This window comes from Populus alba, chromosome 12 (genome assembly GCF_005239225.2).
Source record: "Populus alba chromosome 12, ASM523922v2, whole genome shotgun sequence".
NCBI classification, from domain to species: Eukaryota; Viridiplantae; Streptophyta; class Magnoliopsida; order Malpighiales; family Salicaceae; genus Populus; species Populus alba.
The window spans coordinates 14,488,236-14,511,459 of NC_133295.1; the positions used below are offsets into that span (position 1 = coordinate 14,488,236).

Consider the following 23,224-nt stretch of genomic DNA (forward strand, 5'->3'; position numbering starts at 1 on the left):
TTTTAAATGGTTTTCAATTTTTTTTTTACAATTATATCCTTCTTAAGTTTTCTTTTCCTATCAAATCCAATCATTTTCTTTATTGCTACTTCTTCTTCTTCTTTTTAACTCATAAGGGTTTTTTAGATTAATTTTTTTTTATTTCATCATTTAACTTTTAATTGATCAGGTGTGTAGCTTTTAATTGAGTATTTTAAAGATAACAAAATGTTGTACATAAAGCATTCTTTCATCGTACAACATTTTGTTATTTTTATTCACTTTATATGGGATTTTTAGGTTGTTTTATGGGATTTTGAGTCGTTTTGAAAATAATATCGGTTGCCATGGTATTTTATTTTTTTGTCTTTGTTAAATTTGGTTTCTTTAAAGGATTTTTTTTTTAAAAAATTAATTATTTGACTTCATCCACCAATATTTAATTCTTCAGGTGTTGAGCTTTTGGGTTGATCTCGGATTAAGAATTTAACGAATTGTGGATTTGAGAGTTTAACTCGAGTTTAAAAGGTTCATTCGAGCTTGCTTTTTTTTTTTCTTTTTTTTTTAATCTTTTTTTTTTTTTTTGCGATCTCATCCTCCAATGTTCTTTTTATTCACTTTTTATGAGGTTTATCTTTCTTTTAAAAATAACAAGGGTTGCCTTGGGGCTTTTTTTTTCGGTGTTTGTTAAATTTATCTTTTTAAAAAGAAATTATTTTTTATCAATCAAATTAAATTTATTGATTTTATCCTATAACATTTAATTTGGCGAGTGTTGAGCTTCTTAATTTAGCCCAAGTCTATAATTTTAAAGGCTACGAATTTGAGAAATTAATCTCCAGGTTTACAAGGATTCACCTATACTTGCTCTTTTTTTTTCCTTCTTTTTTTTAAGTTCATTTTTTTTTGTTTCTTCCATCAATTTTTTTTCTCTATTTGATTTTTTTGTGGTTTTGAAAGTAACAATGGTTAACTTAGATTGTTTTTTCGACCTTTGTTGAATCTAGCTTTTTAAAAATAAAATTTATTTTTTAATTAAATTAAATTAATTGTGTGAGAGTAAGCATGAAATGCTTGATTCATGGTGTTTTGTTTTTGTTTGCTTTTTAAGTTATTGCTGACTTCTTTCAATTACCAAATTCTTAAATTTTCTTACTTATTTTAAAACATTTATATCGCATGAACATCTTTTTTTTATGTTGACAAAGAATTAGCCCAGCCTGTAGCATAACGCAGACATTTATCTTGTATTTGATCTTTCATCAATATTTTGGTGTGATGGATGATTGATTTACTGTTTGAGATTATGGTAACGGTGGCAGTTCAAAATGCTTTTAACTTATAAATGCATCAAAATAAAATTTTTTTAAAAAAAAAATTATTTTTGACAATCAGCATATCAAATCGATTTGAAAATATAATTTTTTTTTATTTTAAAAAAATGAATTCAAAACTTTTAGAAACGTGATTTGCACCACATCTCGAAACACTCCCTATAAGATATGCTTTTTTCATTAATGTTTTGGGTTCAAACTTTAGAATTAGTATCTCTAATATTTTACTAGTTTTTTTTTTAATATAACTAATCATTGTAAGGAGGTATTTGTAAGATCATCCGAGGATGATATTTAATTTTGATTAACACCAGCTAGTTTAAGGATATCCCTGCTGTCAAATAAAAAAAAACCTTTACCATTAAGCATTATCATAAAAATAGAATGATTTTTCTAGATAATATCAATTATTAATAAGATGGTTCTAGTAAAAGGTTAAAAGGGAAAAATAGAAATTGAATTATTCTGTATAGTTAAAAAAGAAAAAAGAAAAGGAAAAGGAAAATGTTCTTATTGTGGGCTTGGTTATTGGACATTCAAAATGTGGAGTGGCCCAATACAGATCCATTTTGATGAAGATTTAGCCCAAAATAGAAAAACAAATGTAGTACATAAAACTGGAGCTGCCCTTCAATGGCAGAAGCAGAGAAAACTGGAAGAAATACAATAAAGGGAAAGATGGGAGATAGAAAAGAAGCAGAAAACAAAACATCATCAAAGTCGAAGTGGCCTCTCATTAAACACAAGAAGAATCTCCAAATTACTCGTCTCAAAGAGAACGATCTCTTTACTGTAAGTTTTATCGTTTCTTTTGGACAAATTTCTGTTATTTACGGTCAAGATTTAGAAATTGCAATCATGCCCACTTTGTTTTTTTAAGTGTTTGAATGATTTTTTGTTTAAATTTCTGTTCTTTGAGTGGTTTTTTGACATGGGTTCTTGTAGTTGGGGTAGGGAATTGACTGTAAAGGGGTGAAATTGAAAGGGATATGAGAAAGAGGGGGCTTAGTTAAAGTTTAAATCTTTGAGCTTTGATTGTGTTGAAGGGATTAAATATGAAGCTGGTTTTGAGAATTGAGAGCCATTTTCTTCATTTTTGAGATGAATTGTGTGGGGTTTAAGTTTGTTGAATGATTATATGATTAATAATCTTAGTTTGGACTTGTTTCTATTGGTTGTTTTAAGAGCTTGGATATGATGTTAGTTTGACTAGCTGAGCTCAAAAGGTATGTTGTTTGGTGTTCATAGTTTCCTTTCGAGTGATTAATGAAGGTTTCCCCTTGGGTTGCATGGTGATGTGCAATCAGAAGTAATAGATTTTGGATCTCTTGAAGATCAGGTTTGATGTGAATTGAGATTACAAGGTAAGAGTTATGTCATGAAAATTTCGAGAAAAGAGGAAAAATCCGTAAGCAAATATAGTCTCTATCTGAAGCACATGCCTGGACTGGATATCTGCAGTGCTCGTTAAAAATAACAAATCTTTGTTCAGCTGTATGAAGTGAGGAATATTTGAATTATTTGATCCTGGCGTGAAGGGTAAGTCCTGGATATGGTTGTAGAAGCAATTTTTCTTTCTTGCTTTTTTTGACCATTTTATTATTGAAATAGTTATAATTCGTGTAGTAAATTCTGCTGCAAGATTTCTTCTTTTTCAAATCTTATAGAGATATATGGTAGTTCCTATGCTATTTCTATATATATATATATATATATATATTTTGTTGCGCATTGCTAGCTAGGTTATAAAACTTTTACGGGCTATGAATTTGTTTACGGAATATCACTTTGTATGTGGGGCTTATTAATGAGTTGCAAGCAATCTAAAAAAATGCTGTAACTTTATTGTCTTAGGGAAGATTATCATTCACATGATGAGCCTGCTAGTTTAGAATTAAAAATTAATTGAGTTTAGTTGCTGTCCAGTTGAGTTTTATGCGTAGAAATATCTGTATTGCCTGCATGCTTCTATTGTACTTTGATTGCTTTATAAGAAGTAAAGACCAAGTCTTTGTTCCTCCTGTTTACTTTGGGATTTCATGCTACTTTTTCAGGTACAAGGTTGGTCAGCACTTTGGATGACATGTTGATGGAAGTGTTAATCTGGGTGATGGGAAGTGCACTCATTATACTCTTTTAATATATTTAAGTGGTGCGAATAAAGCCAAAACTAAAACTGATCCAAACAGCCAGATGGATTCTTCCTCAGAGCCTCTAGTTGGAGGAGAGACTGTCTTCTATGGCTCAAGGAATAGTGTTTTGGCTGATGTAAATTCCCTTCATTTTATCTTTATAAATCTGTTTTTCTCCTCTCGTGCCTTTCATCTGTGTTTCTTCAACAATCTTTTTTATTATTCTTTGCCTTATGAATGTGTTTAAGTTTTTATTTAATCAAATGTACACTGTCTTGACTCTTACTGTTCCCATCTGTACTCTGTAGGTGGCTCCTGCTGAAGGGATGGTTCTACATATTCATGGGGACAAGTGTACGCTGCTTGAAGCATGGAATGTTACTAAGGGTGTGAAATACATTTTCCATTCAGATGCATGTTTTGCTTGAATCTCTACGATCTTTTTTATATCAAGCAATCTCTGTAAGCTTTTCACTTTAGGTCCCTCAACTTATACTGTTTTATATTTTCCCGTGTTAAAACAGGATCCCGACTTCTTGTAATTTTTTTAATTTTTCTTGGGTTCATCTGGGGATTACATTTGAAATTTTGGCACATCTTGTTGTAATTTACTATTCTTCTTAGACAAACCCAATTTTGGTATTGTGGAGGTAACTCAAGATGTAAAATGAGCCGGCCTGGGTGTAGCTCTTGTAATGCCAGGATCATTTATCCAAGAGAAGTTTGTGGATTCCTTTGTTCTTTCTGTATGCTGCTGCTGAACAATGGTGTTGTAGAATGCACATTAGTCTGTTGACTTTGCCTTCTCCTTTTCTGAAAGGCAGTCTGTTGGAGATTTGTCATTACTGGATTGTGATTTGAATATCTTGTCCATGCATCAAAAATCTCTTTCTTAGTATTGACAGGGTGATAGTTACCTAGCTAAAGCTTCAAACCCGAGATTGAAGCATTGTCTAATCTAAAGTGATTGACTTCAACAGAACATTTGCTGGATCTCCTCTGTATATCAATGGAAGTGAGATTCTTTTAAGTGCAAAACTGCATGTGGATGAATGTAACTTAGCCAGTTGCTCATATTGCATCCAATTTAGTAGGATATATGATTCTTTAAAAATTATGTCATGCCGTTTCTTCTGGAGAGCATGATAGCTGGCTAAAACTTTTGAATTGTTGAGTAAAACAAGAAAGCTAGTGAAATAATACCATAACCATGCAACACATTTCACAGCTTAGAAAACTTGTAGTCAAACAGATGCAAGATCTATTGATGGAGATCCATGGAGAACCCTGGTACAGATGGATTTATACCACTTCTTGAGGATTAGCTTTATATTATTATGGTGACAAAACCATTTTTCATGAGGGGAAGTCACGGTGAATAATGATGCGTTCTTTGAATGATTGGCAAGGAATTCAGATTCCTTAGTGCTTGTGATAACCCAACCTGTTATTGGATACCAAGCCGCCGAAGCCATCAGTACGATCTGTCCTCTGCATGCTCTTAAAGGTGCCCTTCTTGTGATAGATGGTGGAAGTGGAACCCTCCCATGGTCCTTTAAACTTGGGTTTTGATTGTGGCTGCTCATCGATGGATGAAAAAATTGAAGGAATGTTAACTATAGGTGCTCCTGTGATCTTAACAGTGAATGATTTCTCCTCTCCAACCCGTGAGAAGGAAAGAACTGATGGTTGTACAGTAACAGTGAATTGGGATGGCATTGAAACCTTTGCATAGTAAGTGCTGTTTGGACTTTGGAGTGCCCACATTGGTGACAGTTCTTGGGAATGTAGCCATGACAGTCTCTCCATCTAACAATGAGAGTGCAAATGTTGGGTAGTTAAGATCCCATGCTTTGCCTAGTTCGTTGCTTGGACAAGTGCTATTGTCTCCCCTGATTATTCTTGCAAGGGTAGTGTTGTCACCCTCCTTGCGTGGGAAATTGACATAATCTGCTTCACTTGCATTATAGATTAGCCCTGGGTTTAGTGTCTTCAATGGATCGATCTGTCCAGATCCGTAGGCAAATTTGGCATCTGCATTCTTCCTTGAATCCATAATTGTAGCTATATAAAAGAAGTCAGATGAGAGGTTCCTACTGACAAATAAACCGCGCACGCAGGATATGGTAACACCAATTCTTTATACTGTTTTCAGTGTCAGTTTTCATTTACCTGTGGTCATGAGGGCAGACATGATAGCAGCAGGAGACCATGATGGGTGAGCTGCTTTAACAAATGCTGCAACACCAGTAACATGTGGGCAAGACATGGATGTACCAGAGATTACAAAGTAGTCTACTGTCCTATCATCCCAGGGGGATATCGAAGCACCTCCTAGGGGAGACCAGGCAGCAAGGATGTTCAGACCAGGGGCAGCAAGGTCAGGCTGTTTTTGCATTCAGGAATCAAGATGCTTAAGTTAGACAGCTTCTCAAGGAGTACCATTGCAAAATAATCAGAATTAAGTGACCATTATTGTGTTGAGGAGCTATCTCAACATCGATGGAAAACAAAGGTAAAAATTTCAGTGTTTTGTTCAGCAGAAAAGTTTCATTCTCAACACCGGAAACAGCAAGAGTTAGTGTTTCATTGTTGAGAAATATTCTTTAGTGAGAGACTGGAGAAATAATAGATACCTTGAGGATATCAGGAGTAATGGGGCTTGGACCTCTTGATGAGAAAGAGACTACTGAGGGAGCCATGACATCCTTCACTGGCTCTGTCATCAAAATGGTTGCTGTAGGAGTCCTAGGAAAAGGAATAAAATCTCGATAAGAATCCGTAAAGTCCTGACAAAAACCAGTTTAGTACTTCAAGGTACTGAAGATTTTTAGTGACTTACTGTGTGGATCTCATGTAGTCCAGAAGCTGAGAGTAGTCCTCAGGACTGATCAGAGAAAGAGGGAAGGGAAAAGGTATAGATTCATCTATGGACACGGGCATTATAGCACCCGCTGACCCGTGCACTAAGGCAAGTGCGTTAGGAATATCGCACATGACCACTCCTCCTTTGGTTATTAGAGGGGCTAGAGTTCCAGGCACGCACCACGCTGCTATTTCAGGATCAGCTCCAGCAGTGTAGTTTGCGGAGTCTCCAGAATAGATCAATGGGAATGTTTTTCCGTGGAGATCGAAAATGTTGAGTGAATTTCCCTTGAATTTTACAAATACGAGTTGAAGGAAAGAATTAAATATCGTAAAGAAGAATTACGAAAAAAAAAAAATGGCAGTACAGGTTGAATTTAATGTGTCAGAAATGGGATCAAGCAACGCTTACAAGGAAGATCTGTCCGTTTCCGAGCACGACTTTAGTGGAAAAACTCCTGTCAATGGTGCTTGCAAATACTGGAAAAAATTACAATACGGAGCTGGGAAATCACTCCCTAGTGAAACAGATAGGATTTGCTATTGCATCTTCAAAAGCTGCTAAGATATCCGCAGAGGTACAGCCACTTGCCCAACATACTTTGTAGACAGCAATTCTTGCATTCGGAACTCCTCCTCTAGCCACACCCCCAGCTAATCCGAAGTAGCTTCCACTCGTAGCTATCCCTGCTGCAGTTGAAGCAGTATGGCTTCCATGTCCTAACGTGTCCCTCGGGGATTTGATATCATACCTAGGATCAAAGATATTCTCCAGATCATAGAAACGGGCTCCAATGACCTTTCTGTGAATTCAAGGAACGTTTTTCAGCATCTGACCTATTAAACATTAGTACAGAAAGAAAATGGAAGACAGATTATACTTGTTGCAGGTGAAATTGTTTGCACCCTGGCAGATACCCTTCCATTTTTCTGGTGATCAGGCCAAACTCCTGCAAAAATCACAGAAACGGATCCATTTTTCACTAAAGCTGAATTTTAGGATTTTTAAGGGACTTTTCTGTTTCATTCTGAGTTTGACAAGTCACCTGTATCCAGCAACCCAACAATAACATCTCCCTCAGCAGACAACCTGGGATGAGATTCAGGGAGGCCCATGAAATCCCATGATCTTGTAGTGTGCACTTGCAGTTGGGCATTAGGGAACACAGAAACCACTCCCTCCATTTCTGTGACACATTCAGAAACATGAGTATGAAATGCAGACATGACCTGTAACATTAAGACGTGATTACCTTTGATCCTGGCAACTTCTTTGTCTGATAGTTTGGCTACAAATCCATTGAAACTCTTCCCGTAACTATAAATTAGTGACTCTCTAGCCTCTGATGAACTGCATGTGATAAAATCAACCACATTAAACTTTAATCTGTGTTTCAATTCCACACACGGAATATCTTCAGAACTTAGTCCGCTATGATGATAACAAACCTGCCAAGTACTTCTGCTAGCATATTGTGGTGTGTCGACGCGACTGATGAAGCATCCTTGGGACGATCTCCCATGTACACAACATGAGACTGCACGCATAAATCATAATGCATTATAATCTCCATCAAGAATGTAAACCTATAAATCAAAGCTTGACTCGTGTTAAACTGCAATAAGATAGGATTTTCACCTTCCTGTCGTCTTCAGCGCAGTGGCATTGCAGCACCAATGCTGCAAGAAAGAAAATAGAGAGGTTCAACAACTTGTCCATGGAGCTAAGTTTCAGAACTGTATGTTGCAATGTGAAATCATGTGATTAGCAGGTCCTTATTATATACAAATTTTTGGAGCTAATCACCTCAACTAAGTCCTTGTTTGCGATTATCGTCACCTCTTTTTACAATGCAAAGTAAAATATATTTAAATCCTGTCTTTAGCACCTTTGGTTACTTCACCATCACACAGGCTGGATTGGAAAACAAACTAGTCGGCCTCGGACGGGTTTTACTTTGTGGAGAGAAATTCCCATGATGCTTTCTCGAAGGTCAACCTAAATACACCAACAAAGTGTCAACGTTGCTGAAACAAAAAGAGGAAAGGGATGGAATTGTTATGGAAACTTGCATTTATTGGTTACTAATTCTTTTTTCTTAAAAGAAAAGGAAAGAAACAGGTGTTTGGACGCCCCCCGAACACACAAAACATTTATGCATATACGTTAAGACAAAAACTTAAATATCTTCGATTAATCAGACAGACATACTATTTTAAAAAAATAAAAATAGCAGCGGGACTGAAACTTGAAACTTTCAGATTATATAAGTTTTCTCCTTACCACCTAATCCAACCACCCAGAACATTAAATTTATTTTGGTTCTTGCAAGAACACAAGTTGGTTTGGTCTCTTCAAACAAACCTAGCTTGATAGAAGTGCATTGATAAGAAGAGGACTCTGTTTCGGGCTTCTGGGTTTCGCAGTTTAGAAGGCTATGGGTTTCTGACCCCATAAGAGGAGCACCACTATGTTAGTTGCTTTTGAGCTCCAATCTAGACTTTATTTTTTCATGGAATCTTGTAGAATTTTGAACCACTATTCTTTCCCCCCCCCCCCCCCCCCCTTTTTTTTTGTTCGTTTTCCAGATAAAGCTTCCTTTCTACTATATATATTTTTTATTGGCTAGTGTTTTGATTATTGTCGATAGCAAGGTGGAATGTGCATGTTTCCCACATGATGACATGTTTCTTTATCTACTCTGTAAGCTATGCCAAAGGAGGGTGCAGAAGCCAGGGAAAGATGTTGGCTGCTTACAAGAGTTTCTCCAAGCCATACACTAGATTCTTCCATGATAACAAAGACATAGATTAATGGCCGTACTTTGATATGGGCTGAGGCAAAAAGCTGAGTCAAAACAATGGCATTGGAAGCGCCATTCGGCCACATTGTTTCGGTATATAGAGGTTCATGCAATAATTTCTCAAAAGAAAGGATTGAATATTATTGGATTGGTTGACCTTCAGTCGGATGACCTTTCTAATAGCTAGGATTAGGCCAGGCTTGAGGCACTTCAGATCACTGATATCGTGTTTAATAGAGTAAACCTGAGGCCATCAGAACAACGGTTGGATTCCTTCTTTACAGATTACAGAAAATGGGAAAATTGAAGCAGAAATCATACCACTCCTGGGCCAGAGAAGTAAATGGCTGCACTATAGGGAAGCCCTGGCAGGACCATGCTGTATACCCTATCCCCATCTTCTCCTAGAACTTGACCTCTTGCCTTACAGTATCAGAATTTATACAATGTGGCATCTTATCAATTCCTCAAAATATGAAAGGTTTAAATTCTTAATCCTTCATAATTGATGAGGAAAAACTTAGCACAATATCTTCATAAATTTGACCCATGTTAGAGAGGTTCTTTGAAATTTGAATAGCATCCATTGATGGAAAATCCTGTGTGTCAAAGACATTCAAAAGATAATGCTTAATGCATAAGGTTTGGTTTCTTGGTAACTTGATTTGATACCAATACACCAACATCTTTTTTCTATCACTTACTATTGGATTTGACCTTGATTCAACAATTTCGGCATTGTTGTAATGGAAGGAAGCTGCAATGGCAGCTTGCTGAAGGAGTAAAGAAACAATGGACACAGTTGGTGCGATCAGACAACCCTACAGGCATCTTCATGGTACGAAATAATTGCTCGAAAAATCAGAAAAAAAGCCGGTCTTAAGATTCTAGCAATCAACAAATTCCAACAGTAATTATATGGTTTCTAGCTCACCCTCTGCTCAGCATACTGGCTTTGTCACAGAATGCAGACAACGCTCCTACTGTCTCTAGCTTACCAAAACTTGGAAAATATTTTTTTTTAAAATTAAATTTTTTTATGTTTTTAAATTTTTTTGATGTGTAATATCAAAAATAATTTTTAAAAAATTAAAAAATATATTATTTTATTGCATTTTCAAAGTTTGAACCACAACCATACTTTTAATTCCTGAACACCTTACTTTGAATGCAAAATGTTGTTGCCCAATGAGAATTACCAAACAGAAAAAGGCCTATGATTAGTAGTAATTATTGATGATAATGTGAAAAAAAATTCAAGATGGAAAGGAAATGAACCTATTTCACCTTGTCATAAACTATGGAAGGATCAGCAAAATCAACTGCCACGCCTGTTTCTTTTGACTGCACTGGCAAGATATCACAAATTGCTCAATTGATGAGCCTTTTGCTTTATATTCATGTTGAATAAGAGATTAATTGATGAGTTTAATCATATAATTACCAGAGATATGGAGCCTAAATACCATAATTAGATCATTTATTATTGATATTTCATTTGACGAAGAAGAGAGAAGGATTAATCATTAAGCATAAAGTAAATTATGGAGCAATTATGGCTCGAGAGAAGAGAAGGAACAGGGAACAGTTCCAATATCATCTCCTACAAAATGGGAATCCACAGCACATGCCACCTCCATTACTCTCGTTAGTTCGAGACAGTGTTGATTTAAAGATTCTGCAAATAATCCAAGAAGATGGTGTTCGAAGACTGATGCTCCAATTATTGAAAGCTATGGCATCTTAGACAGCCCAAAAATAATAAAGCAATGATCGATGTCGGGTGGGTTCTAGGCTTCGAGCCAAATCTAGCTAGTAGAATATATCACAGGGCCCTGTCTCTAGCCATTTGAGAAAGGATTTTGCTCTCATGAAATGGAGTAGGTAGCCTGAAATGCATTGCGAAGCCTGCGAATAAATTCCATGGAAAGGACAAGTAAATGACAAATAGTAATGCAAATCTGAATTTATAGTTAAATGAGATTGACTTTTAATAGCTGTTAAATTCAATTCGGGACAAGATTCCTCATCACCCGTAAATCTTATAATTTAATCTCATTACATTGTATATTGAACGTAATAACTTAGTAGTTAAATAAAATCTTAAAATATAATTTATATTATTTTTTAATATATTTTTTCAATAAATTATTTTCAGAAAGTGAGATAAAATAGGTTTAAAATATAAAATTTTCTAAAACTTTTTTTTATTTTTGAAATATTAATACGTTAAAAAGGTTTTTAATGCATTTTATATGGTAGAAAAATCAACCTAATAATATCATAATCCCTATATATAAAGAAAAATAATATAAAATCTAAAATAACACATAAAATCTATGAAATTTTGAGGGAAAATAATAAAATCAACTCAAATAGAATCTTCCTAATTTAATTTTATGAGAACCCGTGCAAAACTGAATCTTAAAAACCTCTGTATAAACTTGAACCTGATCTAACAATCAAGTTTTTTATTATAATTTTTTTAGCCACTATTCTTATTTAATGTGATTAAACCTTCTTTGAACTTAGACTTATTTCACTACATTATAAAAATATTTGTTAAGTCATTAACCTCATTTATTTTGAAAAGATCTCAATATAATTATTACCCAGAATCTTCAATCTCTAAAACGGCTACATTTTAATAACTAGCAAGGGGGTTCAAATGTAATAATAAAAGTATTTGTTATGAATATACTAATCTTAATTTCAATGAAATATCTAATCTTAATAATGCAAAAACTCGATTAGAGAGGAGCTACGCTTTTGACTTGTGAAAGATAGCATGCATAAACTCTGAACATAAAAATACGGAAGAAATGTAAGAGTATTGCTTGAAATAATAATAATAATAATAATTTGCATCCGTTTTTTTTTTTTTACCTTGGGAGATTTATTATTATTGGACTATCCAAATTTAACTATTATGCATGAATATTTCAGTCAAACAAAAAGTCAGCAGATCCAAAGGCTCGCAGGTCAGACTGGTATATAACGACAGATTTTGGTGATCAGACAGGGGCAATGATAACCCACTTGCACCAAGTCCAACAAGTTAGACTGGACAGTAGAGGAACTGATCCCACCTCCATTGAAAATGCCATAAACGACATGAAATGATACCATTATGATTTTGGTTTTTATTATTATTATTATTATTATTATTTAGACTATGATTATTCATGTTAGATTGGCCCCATGTTGCTACTAATTTAACATCAACATATAAATCACTATCACCATCTCGAAATACCAAAAATCATGACACAATAATCTTGTCTATAATAGTGTCCATTATAGAATAATTCAATTTTTATTGAGGAAGTTCTTTGGTAAGATGTTGAGAATCAAATGTATTTTGATAGAAATATATCATATTTATTTTAAATTATGATACTTAAAAATCAATTTTTTAAGGTTTAATTTAGTTGTTAAATGAGTATGTTTTTCATGTTATTCTCAAAGTTTGAAATTCCTATTTGTTTTATATATAAATATGTTAATTCAAATTTAGATGATTTATTTAAAACAGAACTAAGAACGGATTAGTTTTAGTTTATAAAAATTTATTAAAAATATCTTATTATTGAGATTTAATATATATTAATTTGTTTAAAAAATATATTTTAAAACATTAAAAATAAACACTCTTCGACAAGCCAGGATTATCCAATACTATTGATTTGACTTATGAGACAGTAATGTTGTGCATGGCAGCTATACAGCTTATACTTTGCTGGATAGTTCATACATGTCCCCTATCGACAATAGTGTTCATGTGCTTGTCATACATGATGTGATGCATCATTTCCATTTCGCTTCTTTCATTTGATGACCCCATTAATTGGCAATAAAAACTAGCTTTCCATGGCTGCTGGTGCATGCGGCAGCAGAAATTTTCAGTGGCCATTCAAGTTTGAGTGCTTTGCCACGAAAAATATTCCTGAACTTTAATCATTCAAGATATTTTTATTTCTGGATCGATTTTCCTTTTAAACATGTATTCATGACCGTGTCGAATTTTGAAATCCGTAGGTTTTAGCCTCTGTGTAATAAGATGGTGGGGTTGTATGCTCTGGAGTCTGGATGAAGATGAAGGTTGAAGAACGTGAAGTTTAGAGCCCTTTGCCGTAATGCTTATGGCTTCATATCTGATCCCTAAGCCTTACCAACTTGCAAGAAGATTGGGTCAAATTTGCCCACCGGAGTCATCATCGTTAAAGATCGGTGAATCACTGTTAAAAACTGATGTTAAGGTTACCGACACTGTTCATTTGACAAGGACAGCTTGAAGACTATGTCTATACAGTAGATTTCGATTTTTTTAAATTTTTTTTAATTTTTAAATTATTTGGATGAATTGATGTTAAAAATAATAAATAAATATTATTTTATTGCATTCTTAAACAAAAAAAAAAACTTTAAAAATTAACTTCAACCAAATTTCTAAACAATTCAAAGCTTTTCATGTGTTCTAAGAATGTATGCATTCTCAAATAGCTCAGTAAATCGATACAGAACTTGACTAATCTTGAGTTAAAAATGATTTGAATTAAAAGGAAAAAAAAAAAAACAAAGAGAGAGAGAAGAAGCCTGGATCACGAGTTATCCTCGGAAAGGATGAGGGTAAGTCGGGTTGACCTTTAACTCGCTGCTCAACTCTATCTTTCTCGGACTATTTTAAATAGACAGCTCGGAATAGAATGTTTTGCTCCTCCCCTTCGGACCCATAGTTGATGCTCTCCCATGGCGATCCTGTGGAGAAGAGTAGTCCCCGTTCGGATTCTTATTCGGATACGTGTGTGTTCCGTATATATCACTCATAGCTTAACGAGAGATTTCATGGAGCCAGATTTTACATTATTTCGAACTTTTGGCTGTCGGTTCACCTACCAGCTTGTCGAAATTCCTTACTAGCTCCTTATTTTGACATCTTGTCTTTTGTTCTTCAATTGGTGGTTGGATTATCATTTTCCAATTTAATTAATTTTCGCTAATGAAGTATCTAACCCTCCGATAGAGGTTTTTGACTAATATATTCAGACCAGTTCATAACAATCATGAAGCAAATAATTAAGAGGGTGTTTGTTTTTATATTTTAAAAGTTTTTAAAATAATAAATTTTTTTATTTTAAATAATTTTTTAAATTTATTAAGATCGTTTTGCTGTGTTGATGTTAAAAAAAATATTTTTTTAAAATATTATTTTGATAAATTTTTAAATAAAAAATAATTTAAAAAACAACTATTAATATAATATTAAACAAAATCTAAATATAAATTAATTTTTTTATGTGAAAATAATGGGATAGAACCAGCATCCCTTGCCGGAACAGAAAATATATGTCAATAGGCAAATGGGAGCCATTTATGAAAGTCGGCAGGCAGTTTTTTATTTATCATAAAATTATTTTCAATTTGAATGCTTGTAATAAAAGAAAAAAAAAACTATTGTTTATTATCTGAGTCAAGTCTTTAAGATTTATTTGTTCGCAAAAGTAACTTTTACAAGTTAGTGTGTGTTTGATATTGAGATATATAATATTATTCAAAAGTGTTTTTTAATTAAAAATATATTAAAATAATATTTTTATATTTTGTTTGATATCAAGACATAAAAATCATAAAAAAAACTAAAAAAACATTAATTTAATATTTTTTAAAAGAGAAATAATTTAAAAAATACTTTAAAAAAAAAAGCAAATACAATTCTAAACATTCATTTAATGCGTGTTTTGTACTGTGATACATGTTATGTTTGATATTGTGGTAATATTTGTTTATCAAAGTATTTTTTGCTTGGAAATCATTCAAAATAATTTTTTATTTTTTAAAATTTATTTTTGACATGAAAACTATTCAAAAACATTAAAAAAATTAATTTGAAGCAAAAATAAAATTCAATATTTTTTGAAAAGTGCTTCATGACTGCATAAATAAACAAGATTAAAAAATGTTTTTTCGTTTAAAAATACATTTAATTAAATAATTTTATGTTATATCAATATATCAAAATCATAAAAAAATACTAAAAAATATCAATTCAATATTTTTATACCAAAATGTAATTTGTAACACAAAAAAAAAAAAAACCACTTTTAGCATGAAGTTCAATTGACATTTTCCAATTATTAATTGTCGTTTAAAGGTCCAAATCAAAGAACCAAATTCGTTGAAGTCCTCGAGATCAAATAATTTATTAAACAAGTGACAACAACTTTACCCAGCCACCTAATCAAGAGAAGGCTACATACCAACAGATATAATTAATCTACGAGCTATATACAGTCATATAAATTTCTACATAACATTCAACATTTGATTTATCAAAGGGTATTAATGTTAATAATGTCTAACAAAATTACTTTTTTTAATAATAATGTCTAAGAATACTTGTTAATTATGACCATATTTTGTCTAAATTCTTTCTTTCTTTTGGAATTAATTTGTGAATATACTAATAAATATATAAATTGAGATTTTTAACGTTAATATTGTCAAAGAACCATTTAAAACCAATAGCTTAAACTGTTAGGTAAGGTTTTAATATATGATTTAAATTATTCCATAACACATTTCCTTAAATAAAAGTTTTTTTGGGCTTGAAACTTCCACATACTCACATTAGCTTGTACTTCAATTTTTTATCAAATAAATGAGGATGGTGAAATTCGAACCCATGACCATTTGATCATGAAAGCTTTGATACAATGTTAAAGAACCATCTCAACCCAATAACTTAAACTATTAGGTGAGGTCTCAAGATATGATTTATATTATTCTCTAACAAATATTTATCAACCTTTTCACGTTGTCAAAAGTTTAAAACCTAAAAAAAAAAAAAAACAAGAAAAATCATCAACCTTTAATCTTCTAACTTATTATGTTGTTTTGATTTTTCATTAATTTACAGCAGTAACTAGAATATATAATTTACACAAAATGGGTTTCCAAGATTGTTATCCTAATATATAGTTTTGTCGGTGGACTTCAAAGCTAATCCAACGTATGGGATTTTTCAGATTCTATTTTCTATTTTATAACTTCTTTTAGATTGTATGTGGTCAGTGTCATGGGACAAATTAAATAAAAAAATAAAAATAAATAAAAACATGTCAATTATGGTTAGAAAAATAAAAACAAAGATATAAAAATTAAGTAAATTTCTGAAAATTCAAAATAAAAAAGATATAGGGACATATCCCAATTATTTTATTTTTTTTTATATCTGGAAAAGATAATCAATCATGGAGTTTGATTTTCATTAATCAAACAAAATTCTGATTTAAGAATCACGTTTAAAATGGTCAATTGAAGAAAGAATAATTCAACATGCACTAATTCTTCGTCCTAACTCCTTTGGTAGAGATTCCAACACAATGGCTCCAAGTTTCGCTGCCTTGATGAAAAAGGGAAGTGGCTTGGCTGGAACTTAACCATATATTTGTCACCATTTTTGTTTCTGTAAAGTACAGAAAAAGTGTCTCTGTTCCCCTGTCACGTGCTGCATATATTTTTCTACCATACCCCCCACAGAAATTCCATGAAAACCGATAGCTAGCAGAGCATTTTCCGATAAACCGTGTTTTTATATGCCAATTGGTCGGCATCTTGTCCCGAATCAAACATGCCTTCAAACCCAGTTGCTCGAAACCCTAAAACAATGCATCGATATTAATTAATTCTTGAAAGTGACCACCTATCTATAAATTATATCCAAAAATATATCTACAATATTAAAAACAAAAGAGAGAGAGAGCTAATAAGACATTTCATAATCCCATTGTTAATCAAATGAGCGACTCACTAACTAATCACTAACGCATGAAGAAGTATCGCGGAAATAAATCTCGAAAGCAAGATTATATTTTATTATTTATGATTCATGCATGCATGTATATTCATGGGTAGAACTAGAAATCTTCTAATTGGGGGTGCCATCATGAAAAAATATAAGGTTAAAGAGCAAATATTTTATTTTTAAAAGGGCTAAATGCATAATTATTAGGAAAAAATTGAAAATTTTAAAACTAAGAGTGATTTTGATGGACAAATATTAATTAATATTGACAAATTAAGACAAATCCAAACAGACCCTCCATCACTTCCAAATTAAATGCAGGCATAAGTAGGTTACATTGTCAAAATCATATACGTATGCACCGAATCTATTCCCGTCACACAAATCACAAATCAGTAAATCGACACTTGTACATTCACGAACGTGTGACTCTCACGTGTAAAAGCGTCGGTGGCAGGCAATGAAGTCAAAAGAGAGACAAGTGAAAAATAAAGGGCGTAGAGTAACCTGGATTCTGGGACGGTGTTTTGATTGTACCGATGATTGACACGTGTGATTTACTTATGTGTGACGTAAGCACCATGTTTTTTAACTTGGTTTCCACGGAGAATATTGACACGGTCCACGTTTGTACTATTATTATTTATTATAGTCCTTTTTATGCACTTTATATGAAAAAAAAAACTTTATGCTGCTATTTTGAGTCAATTTTGGTGGACTAAGATGAGGTTTCTTTTTAAATTAAGTTAAATTTAAGGGATTGATTTTATCATTAAGGGAGAATGTTATTTTGTTTGACTTTTTAGGTTCAAAATTTGGAATTAATATTTAGAAAAAATTATTAAATTTCTTTTAATGCATTGGTATGATTTATTAAAAATTTATTAAGTTTTGGTTGGTCATATTCTAACCATAAAAAAATCAATTTTGATATTAATGAGTTTGTTTTTAAAATAAAAATTCAATGAAGGTAATTTAAATATTTAAATCATAACAAAAATAGATTGAAACTCGTAAAGTTTATTTTTCGCTTGTTTGATTTTGAATTTCAAGAAAGGGTGGTTTTCTGCTTAGAAATAAGGATATTGAAATTTTTAGAATATTGATTAAGGGTTTTTAGAAGGAAAAAAAAGAAAATTCTTGGATTTTAGAGTCCAAATCTTGTACCTCGATTTCCTGTTTGATGACGTATTGTTTGTTTAGGTGAAAATATAACTATTTATTATTTTTAAAAAAAAAAACCTCACATAGTAAACTTGAATTTTTTAAAAGAAAAAAATAGGTATAAGGGCTTCGGCTTGGAGACGAAGGCATCATCCATTCATTTTATTAAAAAAAAAAAAAAACCACGTCATCCATTTTAGCTGATTTTTCCTTAATTTTTCATCATAAATAATATGATTTTTTTGAATAATATATTATTATTTTAATATTTTAAAATAATAGCATATAATATATATCAGATTTTAAATTCATAATTATTATTTTTTTAAAATGATAACAATACTTGAATAAATTTTTTTTTTTCATCTAATTTATCGCATCGGACGTGCTAATGATCTAGTTTGATCCTAGAATTGAATTCTTTGCACCAAAGTCTTCTCACTTATATAATAAAAGAACAAGAACAATAGTAAATGGCGTCTGGATGAATGAATGAATAAAAAACGACGGCGTTTCAAGAATTGCTCTTGTCGTGGCATTTCTAGATTCTTTAATATAATAAAAGCCACCAGTCGGTTAACCCAACTGATTTCAAACCCTATTAATTGAGTCAGGGAGGGACCACAGAAGAATCACTACAAGCAGTGAATAATGAAAAGATAATTATTCTTAATTACCTTCTTAATTAATGAGCATTACACATCGTGCTTGATACATGGACATTAAGCAACAGTGAAACGTCACCGGCTCTAATCATAATATCGGACCCTGTCTATAGAAGCAATTAGTACATAATTTTTTATTTAATAAATAATACATAAATAAATAACAAAGATTTTTTTTCTTCTGTCTTGTGTGAATATAGACATGTGGGTTTAACGGTGCTTCTGACAATATTCCTTTGAACTACTTTTCTAATTATCTATTTAGTTGCCCTAAGCGGAGTTGTCTAGACAATTTTTTTTAATTATAAAATGTAATATTTACAATAAAACTTAGCATTTATTTTTAATTGTAAATATTTATTTTTTATTTGTTTTTTGAATTTTTTATTTTTATATTTAAATGTGTATCTAAATATATTTTTTTGTGATAATTCGAGCAAATTAAAAACAAGATCAATGCGATCCCATATAGGTCCATTGAATGTATGTTATGATTTTTAAGTCAATTTCAATCAATATAACATTTAATATGCTTATACCTATTCTTTGTTCACCATTATTTCAGGTTCAATACTTATATTTTAAAAGTCATGTTAAGTTTTGTTATTAAATATAAGTTTGGAATCATAACCTTATATTTTACCTTTTTTACTTTTAATAAAAAAACAAACAAACATATATTATATTGAAAAACTTAGCATGTGAACACACATTAAAAACAATTAATAATGCAACTTATTTTAGAAATAACATATATGATGATTGTTGTTTTTCATATTATATAATTATTCATCACCTAGAATCTTTAAAAAATAACCATGGTTTTTAGTTATTATAAAACTAGATAACAACTTATCCTTTTCTAGTTATATTTTTTTTTACATATATTTCATTTTGATATCAAATGAGATATTAGGTCAACCCAATACCTTACTAACTAGAGGCTTTGCCAGGCTAGGTTATAAGAACAATCATATTTTTTTTAAAATATAATTTTATTTTATTTTATTTTTTTAAAAACTTATATAAATAATGGTAAATCTGTTCAATAAACGACCAAAATCTTATTTTTGAGATTGTGGTTGTTGTTACTTTTTAAAGTATTTTTCACTCGAAAATACATCAAAATAATATTTTTTATTTTTTTAAAAAATAATTTTTAACATCAGCACATCAAAATAATTAGAAAATATTGAAAAAAAATATTAATTTGAAATAAATAAAAAAAATATATTTTTTTTAAAATATAAAAATAAACAGAAAACCTAAATCTGCATAAATTTTGAGATTCTATCATATAATTGTACTTAATACCACTAAAAAACACGTGTGCTTCAAAGGAAAAAACCCATTAAATCTTAACTTTATCATCGTGTTTCTTGACATTGCCCTTTTCGTATATAGTTTTCTTTTAATTATAACATTTTGGAATTATTTTTTTTTACTAATAACTTTTTAACCAAATCATTTAATTAATTTAAAGATTCAATGAATCTTTGTTATGAATCGAATTTAAGTTTTTTTTTTCTAATAAATTATTATGCAAGTAATCTTACATTTCAATTAATAGATTCTCTATTACTAAAAAAATCAATATATTTAAAGAAAATCATACAATTAATTAGTCTTAAATTCGAATTCAGAATAATAACACGCCGGCCTTCTAAAATCTGGTGAAAAAAAATATTTGGTAAAAAGAAATGGGGCCAAAATTTTGTAAAAGATTTTTACCTTTAAACCATAAACAGTAAACTTTGGCGGCTTTTTGTAGTTTTATAATCATCAAAAAATACATAGATTAATATTTATTTATAACCTCTCTCTCTCTCTCTATATATAAATACACTTTCTCTGGTGACAACAACAGCTTAGTTAGCTGTCCACTCATTTCTTTTTAATAAATTTTCTCTACATTATTTCCATTTTCTTTGCTTGTAGTAGTATAATTTTTGTCTTCTCGAAATCTCTAGAGAGAAGGAAAGAATCCCATTTCTTGAATTCATTTTTCTCTGGCTTGTTTCAATATTTTTTTAAGTGTTTCTTGAAAATATCTGGTTCCATTTTTGTTGAAGAGGGATCTGACCGGGAGGGGTTGCATTTAGCTTTCTTGCTTTCAAAGGTTGTTGTTTAGATTCTTGATTTTCTTGAATTGCAAGAATTGTTAGAGATTCTTCTCCCTTGTTTTTTTTTTTTGTCTTTTGAGAGACGCCATTGGAGTAGAAATTACACCCACACACAAGCTTAGTTAGTGTTTTACAACTCTACGCGTGGCTGTTAGAATTGGCCTCGTGTAATGCTGGGGTTACAGCTTTCTGAAACAAGGTCTAGCAACCTCTGTCTCGATTGGGTTGCTTTGGTTTCTAGCAAAGGTTGTCAGGGTTCACTGTTTTCAGAGATCTAGCTAGTGTTCTCTCTGTGTCTCAAAGTTTCATATTTTTTTGTGACGGGTACAGAAAGGTAGAAGAAAAAATGATGAAGATGAAGACTGCTAAGGCAACTACTGGGCTGTCACACATGAATGGTGGCTCAGCCGGTGGTGGTGGTGAGTTGGAGGTTAGACCAGGAGGAATGTTAGTACAGAAGAGAGACCCGGATTCTGATCGGACCTCTTTCCCTCCACCGACAATTAGAATCAAGGTTAAATATGGGTCAGCTTATCATGAAATCAATATTAGCTCACAGGCTACATTTGGTAAGTTTTCTTCCTTCCTTTTTCCTTGTTCTTTTCATTTTTTTGACTTGTTTAGAGTCTTAAATTTTTGTTCTTTTTGTAACACTTCAGATGGGAATTTAGGTTTTGTAACTGTTGTTGGTCAGAATTTTGGTGTCTGCAGTAGTTAGAGAGATTGATTCAATGATGATTTTTTTTTTTGTTTCTTTCTGGTTCTTTTGGGACGCAGGGGAGTTGAAGAAAATGTTGTCAGCACCCACAGGATTGCATCACCAAGATCAGAAGCTGATTTACAAAGATAAAGAGAGGGATTCAAAAGCATTTCTTGATATTTCTGGAGTTAAGGACAGGTCCAAAATGGTGCTAGTTGAGGACCCGATTAGTCAGGAGAAGAGGTTTCTTGAGATGAGAAAGAATGCAAAGATGGAGAAGGCGTCAAAATCCATATCAGAAATCAGCTTGGAAGTTGACCGGCTTGCCGGCCAGGTATTCTTTGAAATTATGCCTCGCAGCTTGATCTGAAAATGTAGTGGTAGTTCTTGTTTAGTGGATACTGATCTTTTCATTGCAAATTGGTTAGGTTTCAGCCTTTGAATCAGTAATCACTAAAGGTGGGAAAGTAGCAGAGAAAAGTGTGCTCAATTTGATCGAGTTATTGATGAATCAATTGTTGAAATTGGATGGAATTATGGCTGATGGCGATGTCAAATTGCAAAGGAAAATACAGGTAATTAACTTTGATCTTGAATTCAAAGTAGATACTGGTTTCAGTAATTGATTACTGCATAAAACACATTTTTTTTCATGGTGCTGAACTTTAATATTTTCCAAGGTTCAAAGGGTGCAAAAGTATGTGGAGACTCTCGATATGTTGAAGATCAAGAATTCCATGCCTACTGGTAACTCCGACGAAATCAAGGCCTCCATGCCTATTGGTAATGGAAACCACGCCCCAACGCAGCAGCAACACAAACATTCTAATGGACAGAAAATAGCCTCAATTCAAAAGCGGCAACCAAGGTATACCAATGGACACGCATTGATACCAATAGAAGAAGAAGAAGAACAGCGGCACCCATTCGAACATTTATCGATCCATCAACAACAGCAGCCATCAAGGCGTTCAGCGTCTGGGGAAGTTGTTGTAACCACGCAATGGGAAACATTTGATTCTACTCCAGCTTTAGAGCCGGTCCCTTCAATATCTACATCCTCCACAGCCACCAAAACTTCATCCCATCAGCCGCAGTTCCCTTGGGATTTCGTCAACTAAACTGTATTCCACGTAGTTGTTGTTTTCTCATTGTGTGGATTGTTTTGGATTTATCTCCAGGTGGTTTGCTATCTCCTCCATTCTTTGATGTATTTAGATTTCTTCAGCAACCCCTACTGTCTGTGTCTCACATTCAGTTCAAGCAGGAAATAAATGGGGTTAGCACGGTAGTTGATTATTGCTATTAATCTCTTCTGTCTTGTATTCTGCTGTACACATTTGCCATTCTGTATGGTTACTCGGTTTCCAGGCCTTTTCACTTCCAAGATGAAGGGGGATCTGTATACTTGCTTCACTGCCCTATTTCAAGAACGTTACAATTTACAAACCCCTTTTCTCCCTCCCTCGATGCTGTAAATCATTGTCTTGGACTGTCAGCTGTTCTAAATGGAAAAAAGTATAATGCTTGCTGATAAATTAATTAACCCCTTCATGCCTTGCTTCCTGTAGGGGCTACAAACTGACAAAAAGGGAGTCGCCATGGAGGATTTTTGCAAATCCAAGTAACGAACCTCCAATCATACAAAGACAAA

The 23,224-nt window shown here is 32.4% G+C and overlaps 3 protein-coding genes and 1 long non-coding RNA gene across 4 annotated transcripts; 2 read left to right on the forward strand and 2 right to left on the reverse strand.

The window, feature by feature from the left end:
- Nucleotides 1–1,929: 1,929 nt before the first annotated feature.
- LOC118060701 (uncharacterized) lies at nt 1,930–4,307 on the forward strand. The gene is made up of 3 exons (XR_004689484.2): nt 1,930–2,105; nt 3,368–3,581; nt 3,754–4,307. It is a non-coding gene; the product is annotated as an uncharacterized lncRNA (long non-coding RNA).
- A 560-nt stretch (nt 4,308–4,867) lies between these two features.
- LOC118060577 (cucumisin-like) lies at nt 4,868–8,030 on the reverse strand. Its single transcript, XM_073403532.1, has 11 exons — nt 7,950–8,030; nt 7,760–7,848; nt 7,564–7,661; nt 7,357–7,497; nt 7,229–7,260; nt 6,912–7,109; nt 6,288–6,598; nt 6,082–6,193; nt 5,618–5,831; nt 5,352–5,509; nt 4,868–5,254 (listed from the first exon to the last, which is right to left on the reverse strand). The coding sequence occupies exons 1-11, from the start codon at nt 8,028–8,030 to the stop codon at nt 4,868–4,870; spliced, it is 1,821 nt and encodes a 606-aa protein (XP_073259633.1).
- A 1,034-nt stretch (nt 8,031–9,064) lies between these two features.
- On the reverse strand, nt 9,065–10,754 carry LOC118060576 (dihydrodipicolinate reductase-like protein CRR1, chloroplastic). The gene is made up of 7 exons (XM_035073810.1): nt 10,701–10,754; nt 10,402–10,458; nt 9,819–9,935; nt 9,642–9,713; nt 9,436–9,537; nt 9,272–9,358; nt 9,065–9,097 (listed from the first exon to the last, which is right to left on the reverse strand). The coding sequence occupies exons 1-7, from the start codon at nt 10,752–10,754 to the stop codon at nt 9,065–9,067; spliced, it is 522 nt and encodes a 173-aa protein (XP_034929701.1).
- A 9,849-nt stretch (nt 10,755–20,603) lies between these two features.
- Nucleotides 20,604–22,879, forward strand: LOC118060654 (BAG family molecular chaperone regulator 2). The gene is made up of 4 exons (XM_035073917.2): nt 20,604–21,439; nt 21,648–21,904; nt 21,999–22,145; nt 22,251–22,879. The coding sequence occupies exons 1-4, from the start codon at nt 21,217–21,219 to the stop codon at nt 22,689–22,691; spliced, it is 1,068 nt and encodes a 355-aa protein (XP_034929808.1). The 5' UTR covers nt 20,604–21,216; the 3' UTR covers nt 22,692–22,879.
- The last annotated feature ends 345 nt before the right edge of the window (nt 22,880–23,224 follow it).

Coding starts and splice junctions, on each gene's coding strand:
- LOC118060654 (XM_035073917.2), top strand. CDS start 21,217: ATGATGAAGATGAAGACTGCTAAGGCAACTACTGGGCTGTCACACATG. Junction 21,905..21,998: donor TTGACCGGCTTGCCGGCCAG/GTATTCTTTGAA, acceptor CAAATTGGTTAG/GTTTCAGCCTTTGAATCAGT. Junction 22,146..22,250: donor AATTGCAAAGGAAAATACAG/GTAATTAACTTT, acceptor ATATTTTCCAAG/GTTCAAAGGGTGCAAAAGTA.
- LOC118060577 (XM_073403532.1), bottom strand. CDS start 8,030: ATGGACAAGTTGTTGAACCTCTCTATTTTCTTTCTTGCAGCATTGGTG. Junction 7,662..7,759: donor CTAGCAGAAGTACTTGGCAG/GTTTGTTATCAT, acceptor TATCACATGCAG/TTCATCAGAGGCTAGAGAGT. Junction 7,110..7,228: donor ATCACCAGAAAAATGGAAGG/GTATCTGCCAGG, acceptor ATTCACAGAAAG/GTCATTGGAGCCCGTTTCTA.
- LOC118060576 (XM_035073810.1), bottom strand. CDS start 10,754: ATGGAGGTGGCATGTGCTGTGGATTCCCATTTTGTAGGAGATGATATT. Junction 10,459..10,700: donor TAGGAGATGATATTGGAACT/GTTCCCTGTTCC, acceptor TTGCCAGTGCAG/TCAAAAGAAACAGGCGTGGC. Junction 9,098..9,271: donor GAAAGGTCATCCGACTGAAG/GTCAACCAATCC, acceptor TTATCATGGAAG/AATCTAGTGTATGGCTTGGA.